This window comes from Dipodomys spectabilis, unplaced genomic scaffold (genome assembly GCF_019054845.1).
Source record: "Dipodomys spectabilis isolate Male_0828 unplaced genomic scaffold, ASM1905484v1 ptg000147l, whole genome shotgun sequence".
In the NCBI taxonomy this organism is placed as follows: Eukaryota; Metazoa; Chordata; class Mammalia; order Rodentia; family Heteromyidae; genus Dipodomys; species Dipodomys spectabilis.
This window is the reverse complement of record NW_024870824.1, coordinates 4672229-4694859: the sequence shown is the minus strand read 5'-3', so window position 1 is coordinate 4694859 and position 22631 is coordinate 4672229. Positions and strand designations below refer to the sequence as shown.

General features: G+C 41.4%; 1 protein-coding gene and 1 pseudogene across 4 annotated transcripts in view; both read left to right on the top strand.

Moving 5' to 3' along the window:
• The first annotated feature begins 3414 nt into the window (after positions 1-3414).
• Epb41l4a (erythrocyte membrane protein band 4.1 like 4A) overlaps positions 3415-22631 on the top strand; it is a 238135-nt gene continuing 218918 nt past the window's right edge. Inside the window, exons 1-2 of one of the 4 annotated variants that reach the window (XM_042692097.1) lie at positions 3415-4007; positions 4413-4817. In XM_042692097.1, the coding sequence (XP_042548031.1) occupies positions 4719-4817 (99 nt within the window). In that variant the 5' untranslated portion in view covers positions 3415-4007; positions 4413-4718. Of the gene's footprint in view, positions 4008-4412; positions 4818-22631 lie in introns of those variants that run through there. The other 3 variants (XM_042692096.1, XM_042692095.1, XM_042692094.1) reach the window with 3 other exon arrangements.
• LOC122118162 lies at positions 12876-21535 on the top strand (annotated as a pseudogene).

Below are 22631 nucleotides of genomic sequence, written 5' to 3'. Positions count from 1 at the left end.
GTTTGGACCCCAGGACTGGCAAAAAAAAAAAAAAAGGAATGAAGAAAGGAAGAAAGAAAAGAAAGAAAGAAGGAAAGAAAAACAGAAAGAAAAAGAAAGAGAGAGAGAGAGAGAGGGAAAGCCTTGTCTGTCATTCTGCAGTATATGTTTCAGCCAGGGTGAGGGAGCCATTTTATAGATTTTTGATGAGTCTCACTACAGCATCTACATATATACATGAATGTGCTTTGATCATACTCTGGGATGTTTTCTTCCAGGATGAGGATCCTTAAAACCCCACACAGATGGTAAGCATATTTTGTAGAATTATATTGATTCTGAATTTGTGTGTCATTGACTCATCTACATTAGGTTTAGTATGACAAAATATCATCTGGACCAAAGAAAATATTTTTTTATAAAAACCCAGAAAAAAGATCAAAGCCTTTGACAGAGCTTTAAACAGAGTATTATGTTGTGCACATGTTGAAAGGCTCTGTGATTTTTCTAATAAAAGAGTTTCAATAGTATCTTGTTAATTCATTTCTCTGGCTAGGCAGAGAAAATGTTCCTACCAAATTCTGTGGAAAGTTATGTACAGCTTTTAAGAAACTACCAAACTATTAGTCAGTGTGTAATATACACCTAACAGTGTTTGAGAATTCCAGTTTCTTCTCGTCCCTTGTCCTTACCAATGCTTGGTATGGTGCCATAGTATGGTAGCAAAGCCGATCTGTGGTAGGACAGCCATCCCAGTAGGGGTATAGTCGTATTTTACAGTCATTTTATAACATGCATTTCCATAATGACTAATATGTCAAATATCTTCTCATGTGCTTATCTGTCATTTGGCTATCTTCTGATCTAGTCATATCAATTTTTATTTAAAAAGAAATAACAAGTTCATATTAAGACATGGATTTTTACTATAGATCCAGTTGCATCTCTTCAGATTCTTATGTGGAAACCCTAACATAATGATTATATTTAGAGACAGGAGATTAAATGAAATAAGGGTAGTACCCTGATACTAAGGATTTGTGTCTTTATGATACATCCCAGGTGCTCAAACACATTCCCTCTGTTACTCCCTTCTTCCTCCCTCCCTCTCCTGAACACACCAAGAAGCAATCACGTGAACACACAGCAAGATGGAAGCTGTCTATAAGCAGCAATGAACCATGATACAATGACCATAGACTTATGGCCTCTGGAAAAAATTGTTTTAGCCACCCAGTCTATGCTGTTTTGTTTGGGCTACCTGAGGTGACAACTATGAGCTGTATAGAAGCTTTATTTGTAATTGTCCCAAACTGAAAAACCATGAAAATGAATGGGAAAATAAATGTGTAACACACAATAAAATACGAAGAAATAAAACTGAGTGAACTCTTTCTATATACAACATGGATAAATCTCAAAATAATTGAACTGAGTGAAACAAACCAGACAAGAAGACTTGACAACATGTGATTGCATTTATATAAACTCAAGAAAGTTAGGTAATTTATAGGTTAGTTACAGAAAGCAGATCTGTGGTGCCTTGGGAAGTGTGGAGGGATTTCAAGAGTGTGGAAGAAAACTTTAGCCAGTGATGGACATGTTTACCAGGTGATGGTTTTATAGATGTATACATTTGTCAAAACCTACTAAATTGTTTGCCTTAAATATATGTAGTTTATGGCATGCCAATTATACTCAATAATACTGTTAAAAAGTCTATGGAATCATGAAATGTATGTGTGTGTGTGTGTGTGTGTGTGTGTGTGTGTGTGTGAGACTTCAAGGCAGTACTGGGACATCAACTCAGTGCCTCACTCTCATTGAACTTTTTTGCTCATGGCTGCTACACAACCACTTGAACTATCCCTCCAGTGTGGTATTTTGCTGGTTCATTGAAGATGGTGTCTCTCCAACTTTCTGCTCAGGTTGGCTTGGAACCTTGAGCCTGCAGGTCTCAGCCTCCTGAACAACTAGGATTGCAGGCAGAAGCCACAGGTGCCACGCTTGTGAAATCTTCTCTCTAAAAGCTCCAACTTTTTGTTGAAGAGATTTAAGTTTTTCTTTTTTCTAGTCTTTACTAAAGAGCTAGAAGTGAAAATGGCTCACCTAGCAAAGAGCATCTTGCATGTGTCATGACAATGCTTTTTTTTTTAAACCTTTCTCTGTTTGGAGCTGGTAACAGAATTCCTGGCTTACCTTTTCCATTATTATCAGAAGTAAAGCAGCAAACACACACCCAAATCAAAGGGTTATAAAACGTGGGGCGGTGAAATGCAAACTAGGAAAAAAAGATTATGTTTGTACTTTTGGTTTTTGCAAGTTTATGTGGCTCAGTTGACTATTGTGGTAAAGAATAAAAATTCATTACATCTTCCAATCACATTTGGTAACTTGTGTTAGGGAAAGTCTACTTAGAACAGCAAAGCTTCCACACCCAGAGAAACTAAAACTGAAAGGTGTCAGCCCAGAAACAAGAAAAAAAAAAAAACAACAAAAAACCTTGCAATAAAACCTGAAGTTGATGCTGAATTTCAAAACCTGCTTCAATGTCACAGAAATCCTGAGAGATAAAATAGGTTTTATTTACAAAAGGTAAAGTTCATGCCAAACACGAACCTTATTTTGTACTTTGGAAACAAAAAGTGGCGATCTGCTTTTAGATGGGGCCACCGTGTCAGGGAAGAATGAGGCTTCCACAAATCACTAGAGATCGGAAACCCCCTCCTCTCCTCACTCCGCCTCATGTTGCAAACTGTTCACTTTATCTCTACTGTGCTGTGGAAACCACTTTTTAAATAGCACTACCTTCCTGATATGTGTGTGCGTGTGCCAGTATTGGTGCTTGAACTCAGGGCCCGGGTGCTGTCTCAGCTTTTTTGCTCAAGGTTGGTGTTCTATCACTTGAGCCACACTTGTATTTTTGGCGGTTAATTGGAGATAACCTATCCAGGCTGACCACGATTCAAGGATCTCAGCCTCCTGAGTAGCTAGGATTATGAGCCACAGGCACCCAGATTTTCCCAGGGTTTTTAAGCTTTTTCTTTTCTTTTTTCTTTTAGCTCGGATTACCCAAGCTAATGGGTGGGAGAGGAGGGCATTCAAAAACGATGCCTTACGCAAAAGTTTTTGCTCTAATATTTAGTATAGAGCAGAGACGTTTTCTGGGAGGCCCAAAGTCCACCCGGCTCTACGTCCTCCCCAGGTGCCTCCTCTGAACTGTGACTCCCTGCTGGTTCCCAGCTGGAGTGCACCGGCTGCACCTGCTCCCGGAGTCTGTTTCGGCCCTAACTCAGACTCGTTGCCTGTGCGCGGACACGGGGACCCACCAGGGGTCACTGCAGCCTCAGAGCTATTGTGCCCGCCAGTCCTGACGGCGGCGGGCCGCGCGGAGGGCGTGGGACTGGGTTCGCCCAAGGCTGGGTGGGTGGGAGCACAACTGCACCCGGCCCTCTCGGAGCCAGCCTCCCGGTCTCCCAGGGAAACGGACATCGCGACCTCCCGACGGCCGCTGGGCTCCGGCGCTTCGCCGCGCGCGGTTCTCTCGACGAGACCTGTCGGCGGCACCTAGCCGCTCCGCCCTCCGTCCCCAGCTGACGGGCTCCCGGCTGAGGTCCTGGGGCTGCCGCGTCGCTGCGGGCCTTTCTTTTGCCCACGCCAGGGCCGGGCCCGGGAGTACCTGGGCTGCTTCCGCCCGGGGCGCCCCCTCTCGCGCTGCCAAAAGAACTTTCCCCGGAGCCTGCGGGGCCTGGCGTGCGCCCGGGGCGCACCCCCGGCCGCAGCGCGCGGCGCAACCAGCCCCGCACCCGCGGCTCCACCCCGCAGATACCCCCGACTCCCGGCTTTCCTGAATGTTCGGCCGAAGCAGCGCTCCTATTCGGCGGCCGGGCGTGCCCAGAGGGAGAGCTTGAACTTGCCTCCCCCCGGCCCCCCCCCCCCCCGCGGCCCTCCAGCTTCCGTGATGAGTTCGGGAGCCCCTAGACGGCCAGCGCACCCCGCGACGAGCTGACCTGCCCTCGCTGGTTTCGGTAAGCAGCCCCGCTGCCCTTTCCAGTCCTCTTCCGGCCTCTCGCTGCCCGAGGGTTGGGGCGTGAGGGGTGGTCGACCCTCGCCTCTGCCCCCGCGCCCTTGAATGGGACGTGTGGCCGATACAAAAGAGAAACCCTACCCTCAGCCGACCCGGGGCCCGGGGCGGGGTGGGGGTGGGGTCGCGGGGCGGGGTCGGCTCTGGAAGTGCGCGCCCGCGGGAGACTCCGCGCCCCGAGGGGCGGCCGGTGCGTCGCGGCGGGCGGCTGACCTGGCGTGGGTGGGAGGGAGCGACCGAACGTCTAGGGACTTCCAGTCCGGGGAGGGTGTCTCGCCTTTGTCCCTTCCTTGTGTGTGTGTCCGTCTCCCTCACTCCCCCATTGCCCGGCCACTCCTGTCGTTCCCAGGGCTGCGGGAGGAGCCGCGTCGCCCCTGCCTTCAGGAGCCAGAGCTGCAGGATGCACGGGGACGCGCCGCCGCCCTCCGCGCCCAGTTCCGCCCGTGCTTCCCCGGCGGCGCCCGGGCGCTGACCTGCCCCGCCGGCTCCGCCCGGCCCGCTTCCCGGAGCCCACCGGGAGCCGCTCGCTGGTCCTCCCGCCCCGGCTCCGGCTCCGGTCCGGACGAGACGTTAATGCTCCGTGCGTGAGGCGAGGGGGCGGCTGGGCGCTTGGGTCGCCGCTTTCTCTCCGGGCTGCAGACGGTGGCAAGCCGACATGGGCTGCTTCTGCGCTGTTCCGGAAGAATTTTATTGCGAAGTTTTGCTCCTGGATGAATCCAAGTTAACCCTCACTACCCAGCAACAGGGCATCAAGGTAAGTGAGGCCGGGAAGCGTTCCGGGCGGGGTGTGTGTGTGTGTGGGGGGGCAGGCTGGCAGCCCGGAGGGCTCCCGGGTCCTCGGCTTTGTGTGCGGGGAGCCGGGAGGGCCGGCTGTCCCTGAGCGCAGACCGAGGGAGGACGGACGTGTCCGGGTTGGTGAACTTCGAGGTCCTGGTAAAGTAAGTTTGACGTCCCAGAGGTTAGCGAACGCGCCCACTCCCGGCCGAGACTCACCGCCCTGCAGCGGGGACAGCTGCCCACCACCCATTTCTTCCAGACGCATTTAGGCCCCTGGAAGCCCCCGGAGAGGCTCAGAATGGAATAAGACAGGTTGCACTCCACCCCGCCGTGGAAGGCATGATTCCTATAGGCCCTGTGGAGGGCCTTTTCTTTTCTTTCTTTTCCTCTGCTTCCCTTGATAGCGTTCCTGGGGAAGTCACCTAGCTCCCCGGGTCTCGGTGGGTGACGAGGTTCCTCTAGTTTATCGCTAAGTAATGCATTAACGTTTGCACTGAAAACAATAATTTCCCGTCCACCTCCCCATTTCTCAAAGCACTCCGGAGTAACTGCGCCCCGGCTTGTAGTCGTTCAAGGTGCAGTTCCTACTAACAACAGAGCCCAAACAAAAAGCCTGAGGAGCACCCCTACCCTGATCCACTTCCTTCATTCAGACGCCTGCTTAAGTTTATACCTGACAACCTGAGGCTGCGCCTGCGCGCTCGTTTTCCTTCCTCCCCACAGTTGTAACTGCAGCGGAGGACCGAATCCCGGGCGTTTTATTGTTTGGTTTTCCTTCCCCTTCAGTTTGAATCACTAAGGCATTTTTAGATAAGGGCGGCCTGGCCAGGCTGGTGAAAGAAAACCCCCGCCCCCCTTTGCTAGAGCTGGCTGGACTGGGAAACGCAAGGCCTGGATGCTAAGTGTCCTGGCCCAGTCCTGTCATTTCAGAATCTAATCCTAATGGTGATGTGGGGTGGGGGTAGGGGGCAGGCGGGGGCGGTGGGAAGGAGGAAGCCCTGGGCATTTCCTGATGCGAATCCACTTTTACATAACTTTACCCACACTAGGGTAGCTAATTGTTCCTGGCTAGAAATCGCAGGCACAATTGTGGCTGTTTTGGGTATATAGTATTCTAAGTTCACAGGTATGAGCCTTTTGTAGGAGAAACTGGGCAAAGTCAATCAAAGCTATACTATTGTGAACTCTTTCCTAATTGAGGTAGTTGTCTAAGATATTATTATTTCCGCATTTACTATTAATAAGCAAAATCCAATCCAATTCTTATTTGGTGTGTTCTTATGTGACCTATAACATAGACCCTTTTGGGAGACAATGTTCATTTGATATTTTCAACTTTTATGTTCCCAAACACGCCCCTGGCCAGCTCAATGAGATCTGGGAAGGAACTTACAAGATGATGGAACATTCTATGGTGTACTATGTGAATAGAATAGAATAAAATAAAATTATAAACGCCCTGTTCTTGGTGATACGTAGACTGTGGTGTGTGAGTGGAAACAATTAGAAAAAGATAAGTGATGATCCAATATTAAAACAACAAAGAGATCTTTCTGAAGTGCAAAAGTCTAAACTCATCTGGAGTCTAAAGTCATCTGTGGTGTGAGCTTCCTATTTAATCATGAAAGCCATGCTCCTTTCAGCTGTGCAGTATGTACATTATTCTGTCAAGAGAGCAGGCAAGTCTTGGGATCAAATAGAAACAATTTTGTCAAAGAAACAGGAATCAAAAGTCCTGATCCATAATCATTTTTAATAACCCAAATGGTGCTTATCTTGTTTTACTAACAAGTTGAAAATTGTGAAGTAATTTAAAAGCACCATCAACTTTATAATATTGTTATTCTGGCTGTATGCCATATAACTAAACAATAATTTAAGCAGGCTTTGGTTGGAAGTAATCATTTCACACCAGGCTTGGACTCTTTTGGTGTCACAAAAGCATGCTATGATTATTTTGAAGGCCATGTGTGTAACACAGATGTTGTCTGCTGAAGAACCATATTTTCTGTCACTGCCATGTTGCATGTGTTAATGCCTCTATACTTGTATGCACTAAACTAAAACATTTATCAAGGATAGAAGGTTGGGAAAAAGCACCTCACATATAAATGATATTCAAATACATTTAATTATACACGTATTTTATTCTGTGTATACTTGACCATTGATAAAAACATTTTCCTAACTTTCTTGCATTATGATGTATAGGTACAGCTACTGTATATTATTGTAATTAGATAAATTAGTTTCTCCTTTAGTTCATGCGTGAAATAGTAAACAATTTAAAGTTAATAGCCGATGGCTACTATTATGTGTTTTCTTTTGAGATGATTTTGGTTGTTACTAATTAAAAACAAAGATAATGCTATGTACTTTCTAAAGTAAGAGAGATCTTACACTGCTTTGAATGCAGAAAAGAAATGCTTACATCTTCAGATCGTAGAAAATGAGCAAATTTTGATGAAAAATTTCAGGAATTTCTAAGTATTGAGTCAGAAAAGTCAGACCTTCAGGCAGTATACCTGAAATTTAGTACTTTAAACTATTTCTAAAGTTTTACTTGGAAAAAATTATATTAAGTGAAGTAAGCCAGGCCCAAAGAAACATAGGTCCCATGGTTTCCCTTGTTTGCAATATCTAGTATGTGAGTCAAGCGGAAAAGGTCAGATAATGTGATGTTAGGAAAATGAACCCTTAGATATGTATTTTAATGCTTTTTTATTTCATGCATTTGTTTCTAACGCATTTATAAGATTATCTCTTTGTTGCTTTGTATGTCCCTCCCCCACAGTATAACCCCTGCTTTCACTATATTTTATGTCAGTATAACTTGTGGAGGAGATGGGGAAAAACAAGTCATTTAAGGATACAGGTGGATCTGTTGCAACAATGAGAAGTACAAGGTCATGTCGAAAACCAGCTTTACAATGTTGGTGGGGGGCGGGGGGGGGGGGAGAGGATTGGGTGGTGGGGAGGTAGGGGGGAGGTAGGGAAGGGATGTGAAGGGTAAACAAAGGAGAAGGCTGCAATGCTTGATGAGAAATTTATGCATTATCCTGCCCATGTAATTGTAACCCCTCTGTATAGTATGTTCACAAAAAAATAAAATTAAATTAAAAAAACTATTTCTAAAGTTTAAAACTTGAAAAAATGCACAGAAACTTAATTCTAGTTGAAGCTATTATACCAGGAAATCCACTTGTAAATGCTGGAAAGATAAGAAGAAAAACAATGGAAAATTGTGAAAATTTTTATCAATGGTAGGCAAAAGCTGACTTTCAACTTTATTTTAACCTTATTACTGCAAGCATGTTTTTGCATATATTTTGAATATTTTAGTATTTTCATGAAACTATAATTACATATTGCTAGAAAATACTGATTTTTCACTTCATGTGTCTGATATATTTATTTATTGGCAGTCGTGGGGCTTGAACTCTGGGCTTGGGTGCTGTCCCTGCACTCTTTAGCTCAAGGCGAACACTATATTGCTTGAACCACAACGCCACTTCCAGTTTTTTAGTGGTTTATTGGAGATAAGAGTCTCATGGACTTTCCTTCATGGGCTGGCTTTGAACCATTATTCTCAGATGTCAGCCTCCTGAGTAGCTAGGATTACAGGCGTGAGCCATGGGTACCTGGCTTCATGTAAACTATTACTAACATGTAAACTTTTCTGAAAATAGCAGTAAAAATAACTTAGGCAAGCAAAATCTTTCCTCTGAAATTAAGACAAAAGTATCACTTTTTAGTTTTCAAAGTGTTTTTTAATATTTATTTTGAGATGACCCTCCTTATTTTTCTATCCTCAAAAGAAATAGAAACAGCCAACTTTGCATTAAAATCATTCACATATTTTATCCTCTAATAAAGAAAATTTTGCTGATTTCTAAATAGTTACTGAAGAATTACTTAAAAACTAACAACAAAAAGAATTTGCTTGTAGTATTGATATAATAATGCATTATGAGTTCCAAGCTTAATTGTGGTAAACAATGTAGAAATGAAGAGAGGCCAGGCAAAATATTTTTTTTAATGTGTGCAATTTTGAAAAGTACTCTATGGATTTATCACACATTAAAAAACTAGTTATGAAGTAATTATCTAAAACTTAGGTAAAAGTTTTACATCAACTTTAGAAAAAAGAATCAATGTGTTGCCATTGAAATTATTTCAGCTTGATGCTAATAACCACATACCTTATATGTTCAAATAAATATTACATAAGTGGAAAATAACGTTTTACTGAACAAACCGCAAAACAAACTATAGTATTTTTGTGTCAATATTAATGTTACATAGGCATTTGCATTCTTGCCTTGGACATAGCCTCATTTGACGAGCCGGAAGTCTTTTCCCTGCAGTTCATTGTTTGAGCTCTATCCAAGATTTGAAAAGACCAAGTTTATATAAGCTGCAAACTATTGGTTGTGTGTTGCACTCTCACAATGGCCTTTAGCTGTTTGTCCTCTGCTGCTATCTCTATTGTTTATTCAACTTAAGAATTTCTGCTATGGTTGGTCTCGATTTTTTTTTTTGAGTAATGTTTGTTCTAGGATACTTTTGTTAGGCCTTTTGTAATTCTCTGAGCCAGAACAGAGATCTTTCTTTATGCTCTTTTAAGAACCTAAACTTGGTGAGTCATACTACTTTTCTAGATTTTATTTGGCTAGCATAAAGGTTCTCAGGGAAAAAAAGTCACAAGGTGTGATTATAAATTTAGGCCTCAAACTTGCTGTTGCAAATATGAGAGTCATGTTTTCACTCATCAAGCTTTTGGACCTTAGTAAACATAAAGGTTCTAGGTTTTTCTCTAGGTATGTTGGCTGAATTAATGAATTAATATGGCATTAAGATAGAATCTCCACTAACATTTTTAATGGCTTTGAGATATGTTGTTCAGTTTGCCAAGGCAAAACATACAATGTGTGCATTAGCAGTTAAATAATGTTACCTCCTAACCATCCCAAGGTTTGAGAATTACTGTGAGTCAGTTTTGATCCTTTGGTCAGTAATTTCCTAGTAAGCCAGAAAAATAATTACAAGGTGAGGTTTTAGACCATAGGCATCTCACTTGAAAAGAATTGTAATTTTCATTGCATTTGAATTGGCACAGAAAACATCTCAGAAGATTGAGGGAAAAGTGAAAAGCAGTAGCTTTTCATATATTAGACGTATATATGAATACCTGTGTCTTTTTGTATCAAACACATAACTTAGAGTTAGGGACCGGAAGTAGGAGTAATGTGCAGTAGCATTTCTATTAATGGAAGTGGACCGATGGTCTTCTTAGGTTAGAAAGTCAGATGTGAGTGGGATGGAAAGTGTCCTTCTTCCATACGGCTGCACCAGCTTTCTAAAATTCCTATGTGACATCCCAGTTGAGGCTGCATAAATACCTCCTCAGTATTTCATAAAGATTTTTTTCTTGAAAGGGTACTGAAATGACTTTTATTATCCATGACTTGAATATAATTTAAACACTAAGGGAGAAAGATTAGTTACCTGGAGCAGCCGATGACTCCCTTTCTCCAGGGGCTTATAATGTTCTTGATTAATGATGAACCAGACTTTTTGTAGCCCAGTCATTATGTCTGTCTACTCTTTAATTCTATAATGTTGAACTAAGTTTGAACTAAAGTCAAATGAATGCAATGTTTTCAGCATGAGTGGGGATAAATAAGGTTAAATCTAAATTGTATGGGCAAAAGTCCAGACTAACTTCTGATTACGCCTGTGGACATTGGTTTGGTTTGTTAAGATATTTACAAGATGAAAAAGTGATCCCTGTTCCCCCCCTCCCCCATGCGCTTTGGAATGTGTCATGTTTTATCCCAGACCATAGGGCCAGATAATTCTTTAATATGGGAGACTTTCCTGTTTATCCATTCTGGTAGTGGCTCATTCTGGTCTAGAGATAAAGTCCAAATGTCATTGTTTGGTTCAGCACCCTACCTGGTTTATCTATACCTATCTGCCAAAAGGACTTTCCCTGCTGCTTGCACAGCTGTGGAGTTTATCAAACATTCCAGATGCTCTTGAGCCTTATTGTACCCTTTGTTTTTCCTTAAACACATATTCAGCTGAGCAGCTAGGAATAGAATTAAGTGCTCATCTATGTTTCATACACATCTTAGTTAAGGTACCTGCTGCATTACAGAAATGCCAGAGTAAACTAATAGAATATTTTATTTTTATGAAAAATTTTGTTTTTCACTTCGATGTGAAGTATATTTGTCTACAGGCCTGTAGTAAACCTGACTAGTCAGAGATCAGGTTGGTTGTATCTCTCCTTCTTCTTCTTTTGACTGCTTTGGCAGAGCTTTATCTCCAGCCTTTAAGCACAGGTAAAGCTTGTACATGTTGTTCCTGATCAGCTTGCTTGGGGTTGTAATGACTAACTGCTATTTGCTTCTGCATCATGAGTTTGTCTCCAAGTTTCACATGTTAAGATTAAAAAGGCACCTGTTATCACATGTTGTAGTATAGACTAGGTGTGTGAGTTCAGGAACCAGTCAGTTTACTTTGTGACTCAAAAAGCTTGCAACTGCAATGTAGAGGGTTTGTACCCTTCTTGAAAATGTGCATGACATTCCTGTGCTCACTGACCCATTTCCTGTTTTTTCTTTTCTTTTTTAGTGTGAAACAGCTATTTTTTCTTAATGTTGTCGATGTTAATCCCTTACTCTATAACTGAACATTCTTGTAAGGAGATTCCCAAGGGCTAAATGGCTCCTTTGGAGAATGTCCTAATCATCACTGGAGACTTAAAAGGATAGGCTGCTTTTCCAAACGTGAAACTTGTTTCCTAGTGGGGGAGACTGATATGTTAAGGAAAGTGTGGGAGTGCTAACCTGGAGTGCCAGTGATAGCTCACCCAGACAACAAAAGGTCAGATGGGAAGGGAGGGTCAGCAGGGATGATTTTAGGGCTGGCTGTAGAACATTGTTAATTGTGCTAGAACTAGAGCTTGAACTCAGGACCTTGAGCTTTTGCTTGGCTTTTTTGCTCACAGTTGATGTCCTACCACGTTGAGCCATACTTCTACTTTTGACTTTTTGCTGTTTATTTGGTGCTAACAGTCTTTTGGATTTTTCTGCCTGGATTGGCTTTGAACTTTGATCCTCAGATCTCAGCCTCCTGTGGAGCTAAGATTACAGGCTCAAGCCATTGGTGCCTGGTAGCATATTATTTAGAAAGGATACATTGTGAGCCTACCATAAACCACAGGTAGTGACTGAATTTCCAGTTTATTTATGTATTTATTTTTATTTTTTAAAAAATAATTATAGCATAAGACAAACTGCAGAAACACATGACAGAGGGCTTAAATTCTCCCCAGGACCTCATTCTGATCTCTGTCAGAATCAAAGATCCACCTCACTGTTAAAGAATCAAAGAGAGAAGACTGAGTGGCAGGATAACACATCACAGCAGTGTGAAGCAAAGGGGAGGTGGTGGGGCAGGGTATGTATCTTCTTGTTGATTTCTGCTTTTTGTCTTCTGTTTCTTTCAGTTTTGCTTTCTGTGTTTGGTAGGTACCAGTACAGGCAATTGCATGTAATGGAAGTTGGGAGCAACAGGAGAGGAAAGGGGAAAAGAGTTCAAGGTTAGGCAGGACAAGTGGAACAGGTGTTATTTCTGTCCACTAATAGACTGTGATATAGACCGGAGAGGGATCATGTCTAAAAGGTATTCTCATTGTTGGTTTGTCAGACTGGGGGCTTTGTGTCCTCCAATGCCAGTGTTCATCAAGTATGCAATGTTGACACCAACCAACCAACCAACCAACTGAATTTCCAGTTTTGTGGGCATGCCTTTCCGGAAGGTGGTTGAAATTGTTTGCAATCTGTCTTTTACATGAGCAGTGATGTGACTGAAGTTCAGGTTCCTGAGCTAGCCCCCAGGTGCCATTTGTGTATGTAAGTTGTTCAGATCCACTATCAAAGTTTGAGAAGCAGTCTTGAGCCTCTGTTGTCTGTAGTGGTCCTTGTCAGATTTTTTTTTGTCCTCCATTCTCACGGCTCTTAGTATGGCCTTCACACCCACTTGGCCTCCTTACTGGGCTGCTGTGTGGTCTCCTTTTATCATGTTCCAGCAGTGCATCCAGTAATATTGCCTCAGCTACTGCTGGAATGTGAAACCCCACATCTATAAGATGTGGACCACAATCAATCTCCTCAGTTTTGGCTTCCTTCTCATTACCTGCATTATGTGTATTTCTTACTGCTTCCTGGATACCACAGTAGATACCTAAGCCCCAGTCCTTATCCCTCTGCTCCTTCCAAACCTGCTACCCCTAGTTTGGTAGATGTTGGTGAATGATACCACACTCTCTGTTGATTAAAATGTTTTGGTCTCCTATGGAGATGCCATTGCAAGGCTGTCTCAGTGTGAAGAAATTTATCAGCTAACCTTTCAGGGATTCCAGGGGCCAAGAAAACACTCAGGGCAGGTACATAATGTCAAAGCCCTGCTTCTCCCATCTCTCCCTTTCTCTGCCATCATGGGAGTCACTGCAGTCTGCAGACTGAACAGGATGGTCAGAGGGTTCTGAGACAAGATGGTATTCATATATGGTAATGTGCTAGATAGGAATAGAGGTAGTCCTGCTTTCTCCAAAAGTCTTGCAGCAGACTTTTCTATGTGCCCTTTGGTCTGAATGATTGTTTTCCAGTCACCATGGTAACAAGATCATCTTTACATCAAGGATCCTTCTGGGAGTTGGGTAGGGCTGGAATCAGTTTCCCAATAGCCAGTGGCTGCTCTGGAGAGGAGCTAAATAAGGAGAGGAGTAGGGGGTTGTGGGTGTTTTGGCCACCAACAGTATGCCTGCGTTCTCCTTTGGGCCAGGATCCTTAAATTTTCACATACTTTTAGCATCCCAAGCAAAATCTGAATTTATTTCCTCATTGCTATGGTCATTCTTCCAAACTTAACTAAGCCTGTCCTCCATACAGTAGTTTCTATGGTTTCCTGCCTACCTCATCCTGGAAGGAATATAGTGGGGTGAAGAGGACAGGCTTTAGCCATAGTTCATCTGGCTTTTAATCTCTCTTCCTTTGGTTAGCACTGTAAACACAGGCAAGTTACCTTTTTGAGTGTTTTTCCTTATTTGTAAAATTATGGTTAGTCTTTTCACCATATTTTGAGATGCTATATATGAAGCCTGTAGCTTTGTGCCTTACAAGTGGCAATTGTATGAAATCCTTGAGGAAGGGGACTAGATATTTCTTATGAGATTCCTTGTCATGCCCAGTTACTAAGAAATGGTAGACATCAAAGAATTAATGTTGACTGGCTAAATTAATTGGAATGAGAAAAATGACCTCTTTATGGACATATGCTAATGAATCTGAAACATTCCTTTTTGCTTTTTCAGAACATATAACACACAAGTTTGACTCAACTGCTTATGCAGCTTGAGATATATAAATGATATACTAGGCAATTCACTGTTTTATAGTATACAATTCCATGGGTTTCCCATATATTCAGAATTGAGACCAACACCACAATGAATTTTCAAACATTATCAGTCCACTCTGCATTTCCTTCTAACTCCTCACATCATCCCCCTCCCCACATGATTTGCGTAGTCTGGATATTTCATGGTGGATTCATATAATACATGTTCTATTTTGACCAGCTTTCACTTAGCATAATGTTTATAAGATTCATTCATAATATAGCATATATTAATGCTTCATGTCTTTTTATAGCTGTATATTTAATACTCTGTGGTATGGGTATAGTGTATTTATAATCAACTTTCATGAGTTGATGGACTTTTGGCTCATGCTTACATTTTGGTGATTTTAAATTCTAAATAATGTTATCATGAAGATTCATGTACAGATTTTTTTTTTTTTTGATTGGTCGTGGGGCTTGAGCTCTGGGTTTGGGCACTATCCTTCAGCTCTTCAGCTCAAGGTGAGTGCTCTACCACTTGAGCCACAGCACCACTTCCAGTTTTCTAATGGTTTATTGGAGATAAGGGTCTCACGGACTTTCCTTGCCCAGGCTGGCTTTGAACCTTGATCCTCAGCTCTCAGCCTCCTGAGAAGCTAGGATTACAGGCGTGAGCCACCAGCGCCCGGCCATGTACAGATTTTTATGCAGACATTTTCCCTAATTTGCTAAATTTCCCAGTTTCCTATTTTTCCAAATTCCTAATTGCATGTTTCTTTAGGATTGGAAATAGAACAGTTTATGGAGTACCAAGTCATTTTCTACAATGGTTGTACCAGTTTACATTCTTACCAGCAATGAAATGGTTGCAATTTCTGAACATTTTCTTTTTTTTTGGGTGGGGGTTGGGGGGAAAGGTCTGGTTGTGGGGCCTGAACTCTGGGCCTGGGCGCTGTCCCTCAGCTCTTCAGCTCAAGGCTAGCACTCTACCACTTGAGCGCTACCACAGCACCACTTCCGGCTTTTTTTCTTTTTGCTTATGTGGTGCTGGGGAATCGAACCCAGGGCTTCATGCATGCAAGGCAAGCGCTCTAGCACTGAGCCACCTTCCCAGCCCCTGAACATTTTCATTCACAATTTTTTTTTTTTGTTGGTCGTGGTACTTGAACTCTGGACCTGGGTGCTGTCCCTGCTGCTCTTCAGCTCATGGCGAGCGTGCTACCGCTTGAGCCACGGCGCCACTTCTGGTTTTCTGGTGGTTTATTGGAGATAAGAGTGTCATGAATTTTCCCGCCTGGGCTGGCTTTGAACGGTGATCCCCAGATCTCAGTCTCCTCAGTAGCTAGGATTACAGGTGTGAGCCACTGGCATCCAGCTCATTAACAATTTTTATAATCTTTTTTATTATGACCATCCTGTTGGGTGCAAAGTGGTATCTCACAGTTGTTTAGATTTGCATTTTGCTGGTTGAGTATCTTTTCATGTGCTGATTGCCCATTTGTATAGAGAGATGTCCATTGAGATTCTCAGCCAAGTCAAAAAACTGGCTCATTCCTGTAATCCTAGCTACTCAGAAGGCTGAGATCTGAGGATCATGGTTTGAAGCCAGCCAGGACAGTAAAGTCCATGAAACTCTTATCTTCAATATACCACTCACAAAACTGGAAGTGGCACTGTGGCTCAAAGTGGTAGAATGCTAGCCTTGAGCAAAAGAATAGAGGGACAGTACCCAGGCTCTGAGTTCAAGCCCCATGGCCAACAAAAAAACAACAAAAACTGATTTATTGGTTTTTAAATTATTGAGTACAAGAGTTTAAAAATATATTCCAGAGAGACACAGAAAGGGAGGAAGGGTGAACAAACACAGTTATGCTGTTCAGTATACATTATGTGGAAAATTACCTATATAATTTGTTGGCAGGAACAGGAGGAGGAATCTGGGGGGAAGCAAAGAAGGGGTAACATTGTACAAAAAAAAAGAAATGTACTCATTACCTGATTTGTGAAAAAGTTATGTTTAAAACATACCATATATGAGTGTCTTATCAGGTATTTGAGTCACATGAATATTCAAATACAATTAACTTTTTTTGTCTTTTTCTTCCTCCTCCTCCTCTTCCAAGTCAGGGCCTGGACACTGTCCTTGAGCCTCTTTCTGCCCAAGGCTAGTACTCTACCACTTGAGCCACAGTGCCACTTCTGGCTTTTCTGAGTAGTTTATTAGAGATAAGAGTCTCATGGACTTTTCTGCCCAGGCTGGCTTTGAACCATGATCCTCAGATCTCAGCCTCCTGAGTAGCTAGGATCACAGGCATGAACTACAGGTGCCTGGCTTAAATTTTTCTTAATTTAAAAAACCCAAGATCAATATTTGAGGAAGCCCAGTTTACTTATTTGTTTGTTTGTTGATGTTATATCAAAGCATGAAAATTAATTCCTGATTCCCTTTCAGGGTCTTACAGTTAGATCTATTCTTTATACTTTTGTATGAAGTTAATCAGTTGTCACAGAGCTGTTTATTCCCCATCTGATTGTCTGGCACCCTTATTAAAAACCAAGTAACAATAAATAAGAGGATTTATTTCCAAACTCTCAATTCTATTCCATTGATCTGCAAGGACTCTTACTATAGCTTGTTTATTTTCCCTATGTCCTTGTAAGGTAGGTTTGTATGTACTTTAGCAGAGGTAATATTCCTAGTTTAAAACAGTTAATATTTTTAGAAAAATGTCTGTAAACCTCTTAATGACACTGTGTCTTCATGGACTGTTAATGTCATCAAGCACTTAAAAGAATGCCAAGCACATGGTGGTGGTCAGTAAATGTTTGGCAGAGGACTAATTGAAGGGTCATTTTAATCATTCTGATGCTATTGCTTTTATAACTTGAAACTGTGCCTGAATAAGCTATGTCTGTTTTAAAGCCTTGTATATTGCTATTTATTTATTCTTGGAAATCAATTATTGGATGATTTAAAAAAGGGCACTTGCCTGTGATTTTTGTTTTGGTCTTTTCTTTTTCGGTACTAGGGGTTGAACGCAGGATTTTGCACTTGCTAGGCAAGCGATTTGCCACTGTGCTACATCCCATCCCCTTGTCTGTGTTTGTTTTATAAATAGTTTTGCGTTGGGAGTTTTGATAAACAAAGGGGTTAGGGAAGGTAAATGTGATTTATATATGTATTTTTCATTTGTTACCTTGAAATAACCTGAGAAATTGTTAGAGATTTGTTCTGAGAAAGGTGATATGTGCTGTTGGTGTTTTTTCTCCCCTAGGGAAATAATGTCAATGGCTAGAAAACTACTTCTCAACACACACACAGCCTCCCCCATCAATTTGAACTCTTATCTTCAGGGATTTCTAGTAGGATTGCAGGTTAAAACCTAGGGAACAGACAGGGCTTTATGGAATTGAACTAAGATTCCTGTGACTGGGGGGGAAGGGTAACTGTAGCAAATATTTGTGGTATTGAAACTGGCATAATATAAGCTTTACAGTCTTGTCTGGCTTGCACATTTTTAAAGTCCATAGTTATCCAAAGATGTGAAAAATCCCAGCAGCTGTACAGGCCACTGAAGCTCTGTTTATGAAGAGTATCTCAACCATCTAGAATCTGAATAGAGACATAGCATCACAAAAATCTTTTATACATCTGTTTCTGCTGCCATTGCCTTTTTTTTTCTTCTGTATGCCATTCATTCTTTTGCCCAGCAGCTCAGTTGTGTAATCCTCAGTACCAAACATGTGCCTGGTCTCTTATGCTCAGTTAATCCAGCCCAGTGAAATTCCCTGAAAAGACAGCAGAATGCCAGGTTGAAGTTATGGAAAAGGGGACATAAATTACACTTGATTGGATTTCACTTAGAAAATTAGATTCCAGTCATCTAATCCTTTCCTCATATCCTACAAGTGAGGGACTGGGCCCAGTATGTGAGCCTAGACCCTGGTCTCCCCATCTGCCTACTTCTTTATTCACTGCTCACCCCTGCTTATTTTCTTTTCTCCATGGAAGGAAGTACTGAGAGCTGATTGTAGCAACTGATGTCAGAATTTATTGAAAATTGATTGCTTAGGTTTACCACTAGTTCCAAGTGTTCCTGTATTCCCAACCTCTTCTGCCACCTCTCTAAAATTAAGTCTGCCTAGGTCCATCGTCTGTCTTGATAACTGTGCTGTCTTGGCATTTGGATTTATGGTTAGGACTTTCTTGGTTAAGTCTTTTCTTTCCTTCATTTAAATTTTCATAAGAGATTATGTGGGGCTTCTTTTCAGAATAATAGCTATTGCATGGCATTCTGTTTTTGGGGTTTTGAAAGTGGTTATTTATTTAAAAGATCTAGAATAATTTATTTAATGGCATGGTTTTAGAGCTTTAGTTTGTAATGATTTTTACCTTGAGTGTATATAGCTTCAGGCCAACTATCTCTCCAGGAAAGAAAATTAAAAACTGATTAGTGAACCTTTTTATTGCCTACAGGAGGGCACAGAGCAGAGTGAGAAAGGTGAAATTACTCTTCATTGAAGATTCAGATGGGCCAATCATCAAGAGGCTAATAGATCTTTCCTCCTGATGTCTATTATTTGGATTATTTCAGATTATTTTGTGCTTCTGCTGCTGCTAACAAGAGGACTTGGAGGATATGTAAAATTTTCATAATTCCTACGGGGGCCTTCTTTTTTCTTTCAGGCACTATTTTGACCTCATGTTTTGCCGCAGTTTTTAAGACAAATAGGGTTTAAGTGTGAGGGTTCCAGTGCTGTGTGTCTGTAATTGTAGGCACAGATTTGCATAAGAGTTTATCTAGAGTTTGTTGTGAACCCGGGGTTGTCAGGATTTCTGGTGAGGATAATGAAGTTGAAAGACTCTTATTCCATAGGAAATTTAATCTGTAGATGGAGAGACAACATTCACTTATAAAACAGCAGAATATGGGCTGGGAATGTGTCTTAGTGGTAGAGTACTTGACTAGCATGCATGAAGCCCTGGGTTTGATTCCTCAGTACCACATGAACAGAAAAAGCCAAAAGTGGCACTGTGGCTCAAGTGGTAGAGTGCTAGCCTTGAGCAAAAGAAGCTCAGGGACAGTGCCCAAACCCAAGTTCAAGCTCCAGAACTGACAAAAAAATCAGAATGTTTAATATGTGACAGAGATTTTCATATACATAGAAATTTTGATAAGAAATTACTTATATTTATATGCCAGCATGAAATTAATATGAAATAGTGGGACTATATTTTATAGTGCCTCATCCAAAACTCTTGAGACCAAGTGTTTGCAAAACTCAAACCTTTTCAGATTCCAGTATAGACTTATGGAATATATGTCAACCTATCCAGTCAGATTTGGGATGGTATATCTTCTAAACCCAAAATATTAATATTCTGAAACTTAACATTTGTATATTTACAATAAATAGGGTAGATACTAAGAAGCTTAGAAGCAATTTATAACCATCTTATATTAGTTACTTATTGCTTTGTAGAAAATTAGAAAAAAGATTTCAGTGTACCATTTAATAGGTTAGGAATCTAGAAGCACTTTAGCTATATGATTTAGTTCAAGGTTTCTGATGAAGCTATTACCCAAGTTATGCCTGAAGTGTTTTCATTTGGAGATAATGGATCTGCTTCCAGTCTCATTTGTGTGGACAGTCACAGGCCTTCTAGCCTTCACACACCCAGAGGCAACAGTTACCAACCACAGTGTCATGGAAACACAGTATTGACATAGGCATGATTGCTATCCCAAAGAACATTGACAAAGGAAATCAGATCCTGAGCTGATAGCTGATCAGTGTGACCTTAGGTCACAAATTTCCTATGTGAAAGGGGTGAAGAAACTTGGAGTTGCTTATATATTTTCAGGTTAAAAAACAAACAAACAAACAACAACTTTGAGGGGGTCACGTGACAGGGCACCCTGGTGGACAGAACCAGTTCAGGAGTTCTCTTGAGGGAAGCTGAGTGAAATGGGGGGGGGGGGGGGGGAAGAGTAAGCAGCAGCTTTGCCAATAAGTTCCCTTGGAGGTTTTTTTAGTCCCCTTAGTGAGATCAATGTTCTTAATGATGAGGAAACCAGGAAAATGACAGAAATGAAAACAGAAGATGGCAAAGTAGAAAAATATTATCTCTTCTATGTTGGAGAATCTGTTTCAGGAAAGGTAAACCTACCCTTTAAGCCAGCTGGAAAGAGGCTAGAACACCAAGAAATTAGAATTGAATTTGTAGGTCAAATTGAACTCACAAATTTGTAAATCTAGTGAAAGAACTAGCCCTTCCTGGAGAACTGACTCAGAGAAGTTGTGATTTTGAATTTATGCAAGTTGAAAAGCCATATGAGTCTTACATTGGTGCCAATATCCACTTGAGGTATTTTCTTAAGGTGACAATAATGAGGAGACTGACAGATATGGTGAAAGAGTATGATCTTACTGTTCACCAGCTTGCCACCTATCCTGATGTTAACAACTTCATTAAAATGGAAGTGGGTATTAAAGGTTCTCTACATGTAGAGTTTGAATATAATAAACCAAAGTATCATTTAAAGGATGTGATTGTTGGAAAAATTTACTTCCTATTAGTAAGAAGAAAAATATAGCACATGGAATTACAACTAATCAAAAAAGAGATCATAGGGGTTGGGAAGGTGGTTCAGTGGTAGAGCACTTGCCTTGCATGCCTGAGTCCTGGGTTCGATTCCTCAGCACCACATAAGCAAAAAAAAAAAAAGCTGGAAGTGGCGCTGTGGCTCAAGTGGTAGAGTACTAGCCTTGAGGTGAAGAGCTGAGGGACAGTTGCCCAGGCCCAGAGTTCAGGCCCACGACCGAACCCCTCCCCCCCCCCCCAAAAAAAAAAGATCACAGGAATAGGACCCAGTACCACTACAGAAACAGAAACAGTTGCCAAATATGAAATAATGGATGGTGCACCAGTTAAAGGTGAATCAATTCCAATAAGATTGTTTTTAACGGGGTATGACCCAACTCAAACAATGAGAGATATGAATAAAAAATTTCAGTAAGGTATTTTTTGAGCCTAGTGCTTGTTGATGAGGAAGACAGAAGGTACTTCCAGAAGCAGGAGATTATTTTATGGAGAAAAGCTCCTGAAAAACCGAGGAAACAGAGAAAAACTTTCACCAGCGATTTGAATTTCTAGAATCACAGACATTTGCTGAACAGCCTGAAATGTGAGCTGAATAGGAGGAAACAAGAACAACAAAAAGCTGTAACCTTTAAGTTGAGCAGGTTCAAGATGGTTGCAGCTTGTAGCAGGAAAAAGGCCAAAATTCCACATATAATAGTCTTCCTTTTATCTTACAGTGCTGCATTTATTATATAGTATAACTAAATGTTTTTCATGTATTATATACCTTTTAAAAAGTGCTTTGAAACACTGGAAATTTCTTAAGCTGCCTTTTTTTTTTTTTACTGCATACTGATAAGCACTCAGATATGTGTCAGCATACACATTTAAGGATTTCCATGTGAGCAAGTTTTAAAACATGCCTTCTCAATACTTGAGAATTGTATTTTTACATATGCATTTCAGAAATGTATATGGGATGTGTCACTGTAGATATTTTTGGGCCTACCATTTCATGGCATCTTGCATTTTATCTTTCCAGAGTCTTCTGCAATATGACTATTAAATTTTTTTTTTTTGTGACATGTCATTGTGGCACTGTTTGCCCCCATATTAAGTAGCCATTCTGCTACTCTCCAGCAGTACCACAGTTGTTGCAATGTAGAGGTGATATATGTTGGTATATTAGAACTTACTAAAACGATGTAATTTTTCCATAAATTCTTTGAAACGTATATTTTTTAATTTAAGGAATATTTTTGCCATGTATATGCAATACCATTTTCTTGATTTTATAGATATATTCACTTTTCAGCAGAAAATCAGGGTTGGTGGACTCAGAAGGTCCTGTGATAACATGTATAGTTATCTAGACTTGGACAATTTTATGTATGTTATGTGGATCTTTGGCTAGTTCAGGCATGCAAGGCAAGCACTCTACCACTGAGCCACCTTCCCAACCCCTGAATATATAAAAATCAAAGCTACTGAAAACAGGTGCACATTCTCAACTACCTGCACCTTGCATTACTGAAAAAAAGTTTAAGGGGAAAGTTTTTATTATAAATCAATTTTTTTACAATATTTCCCATGTGGCATCATAGAAAACTTGATATGGATGCAGGGATTATTTCCTGGGGAGTGGTGATGATTTTATGTGACAGATTCATATGGTTTTCAGAGCCTTCCATGAGGTTTTCTCATGCTTTTCGTTTCAGTAATTATTGACTTGGCTGCTTTGGGCTTTCTGAAGACCAGAAGACAGGTCAACTGAGCTTTGGTCTTCCTAGT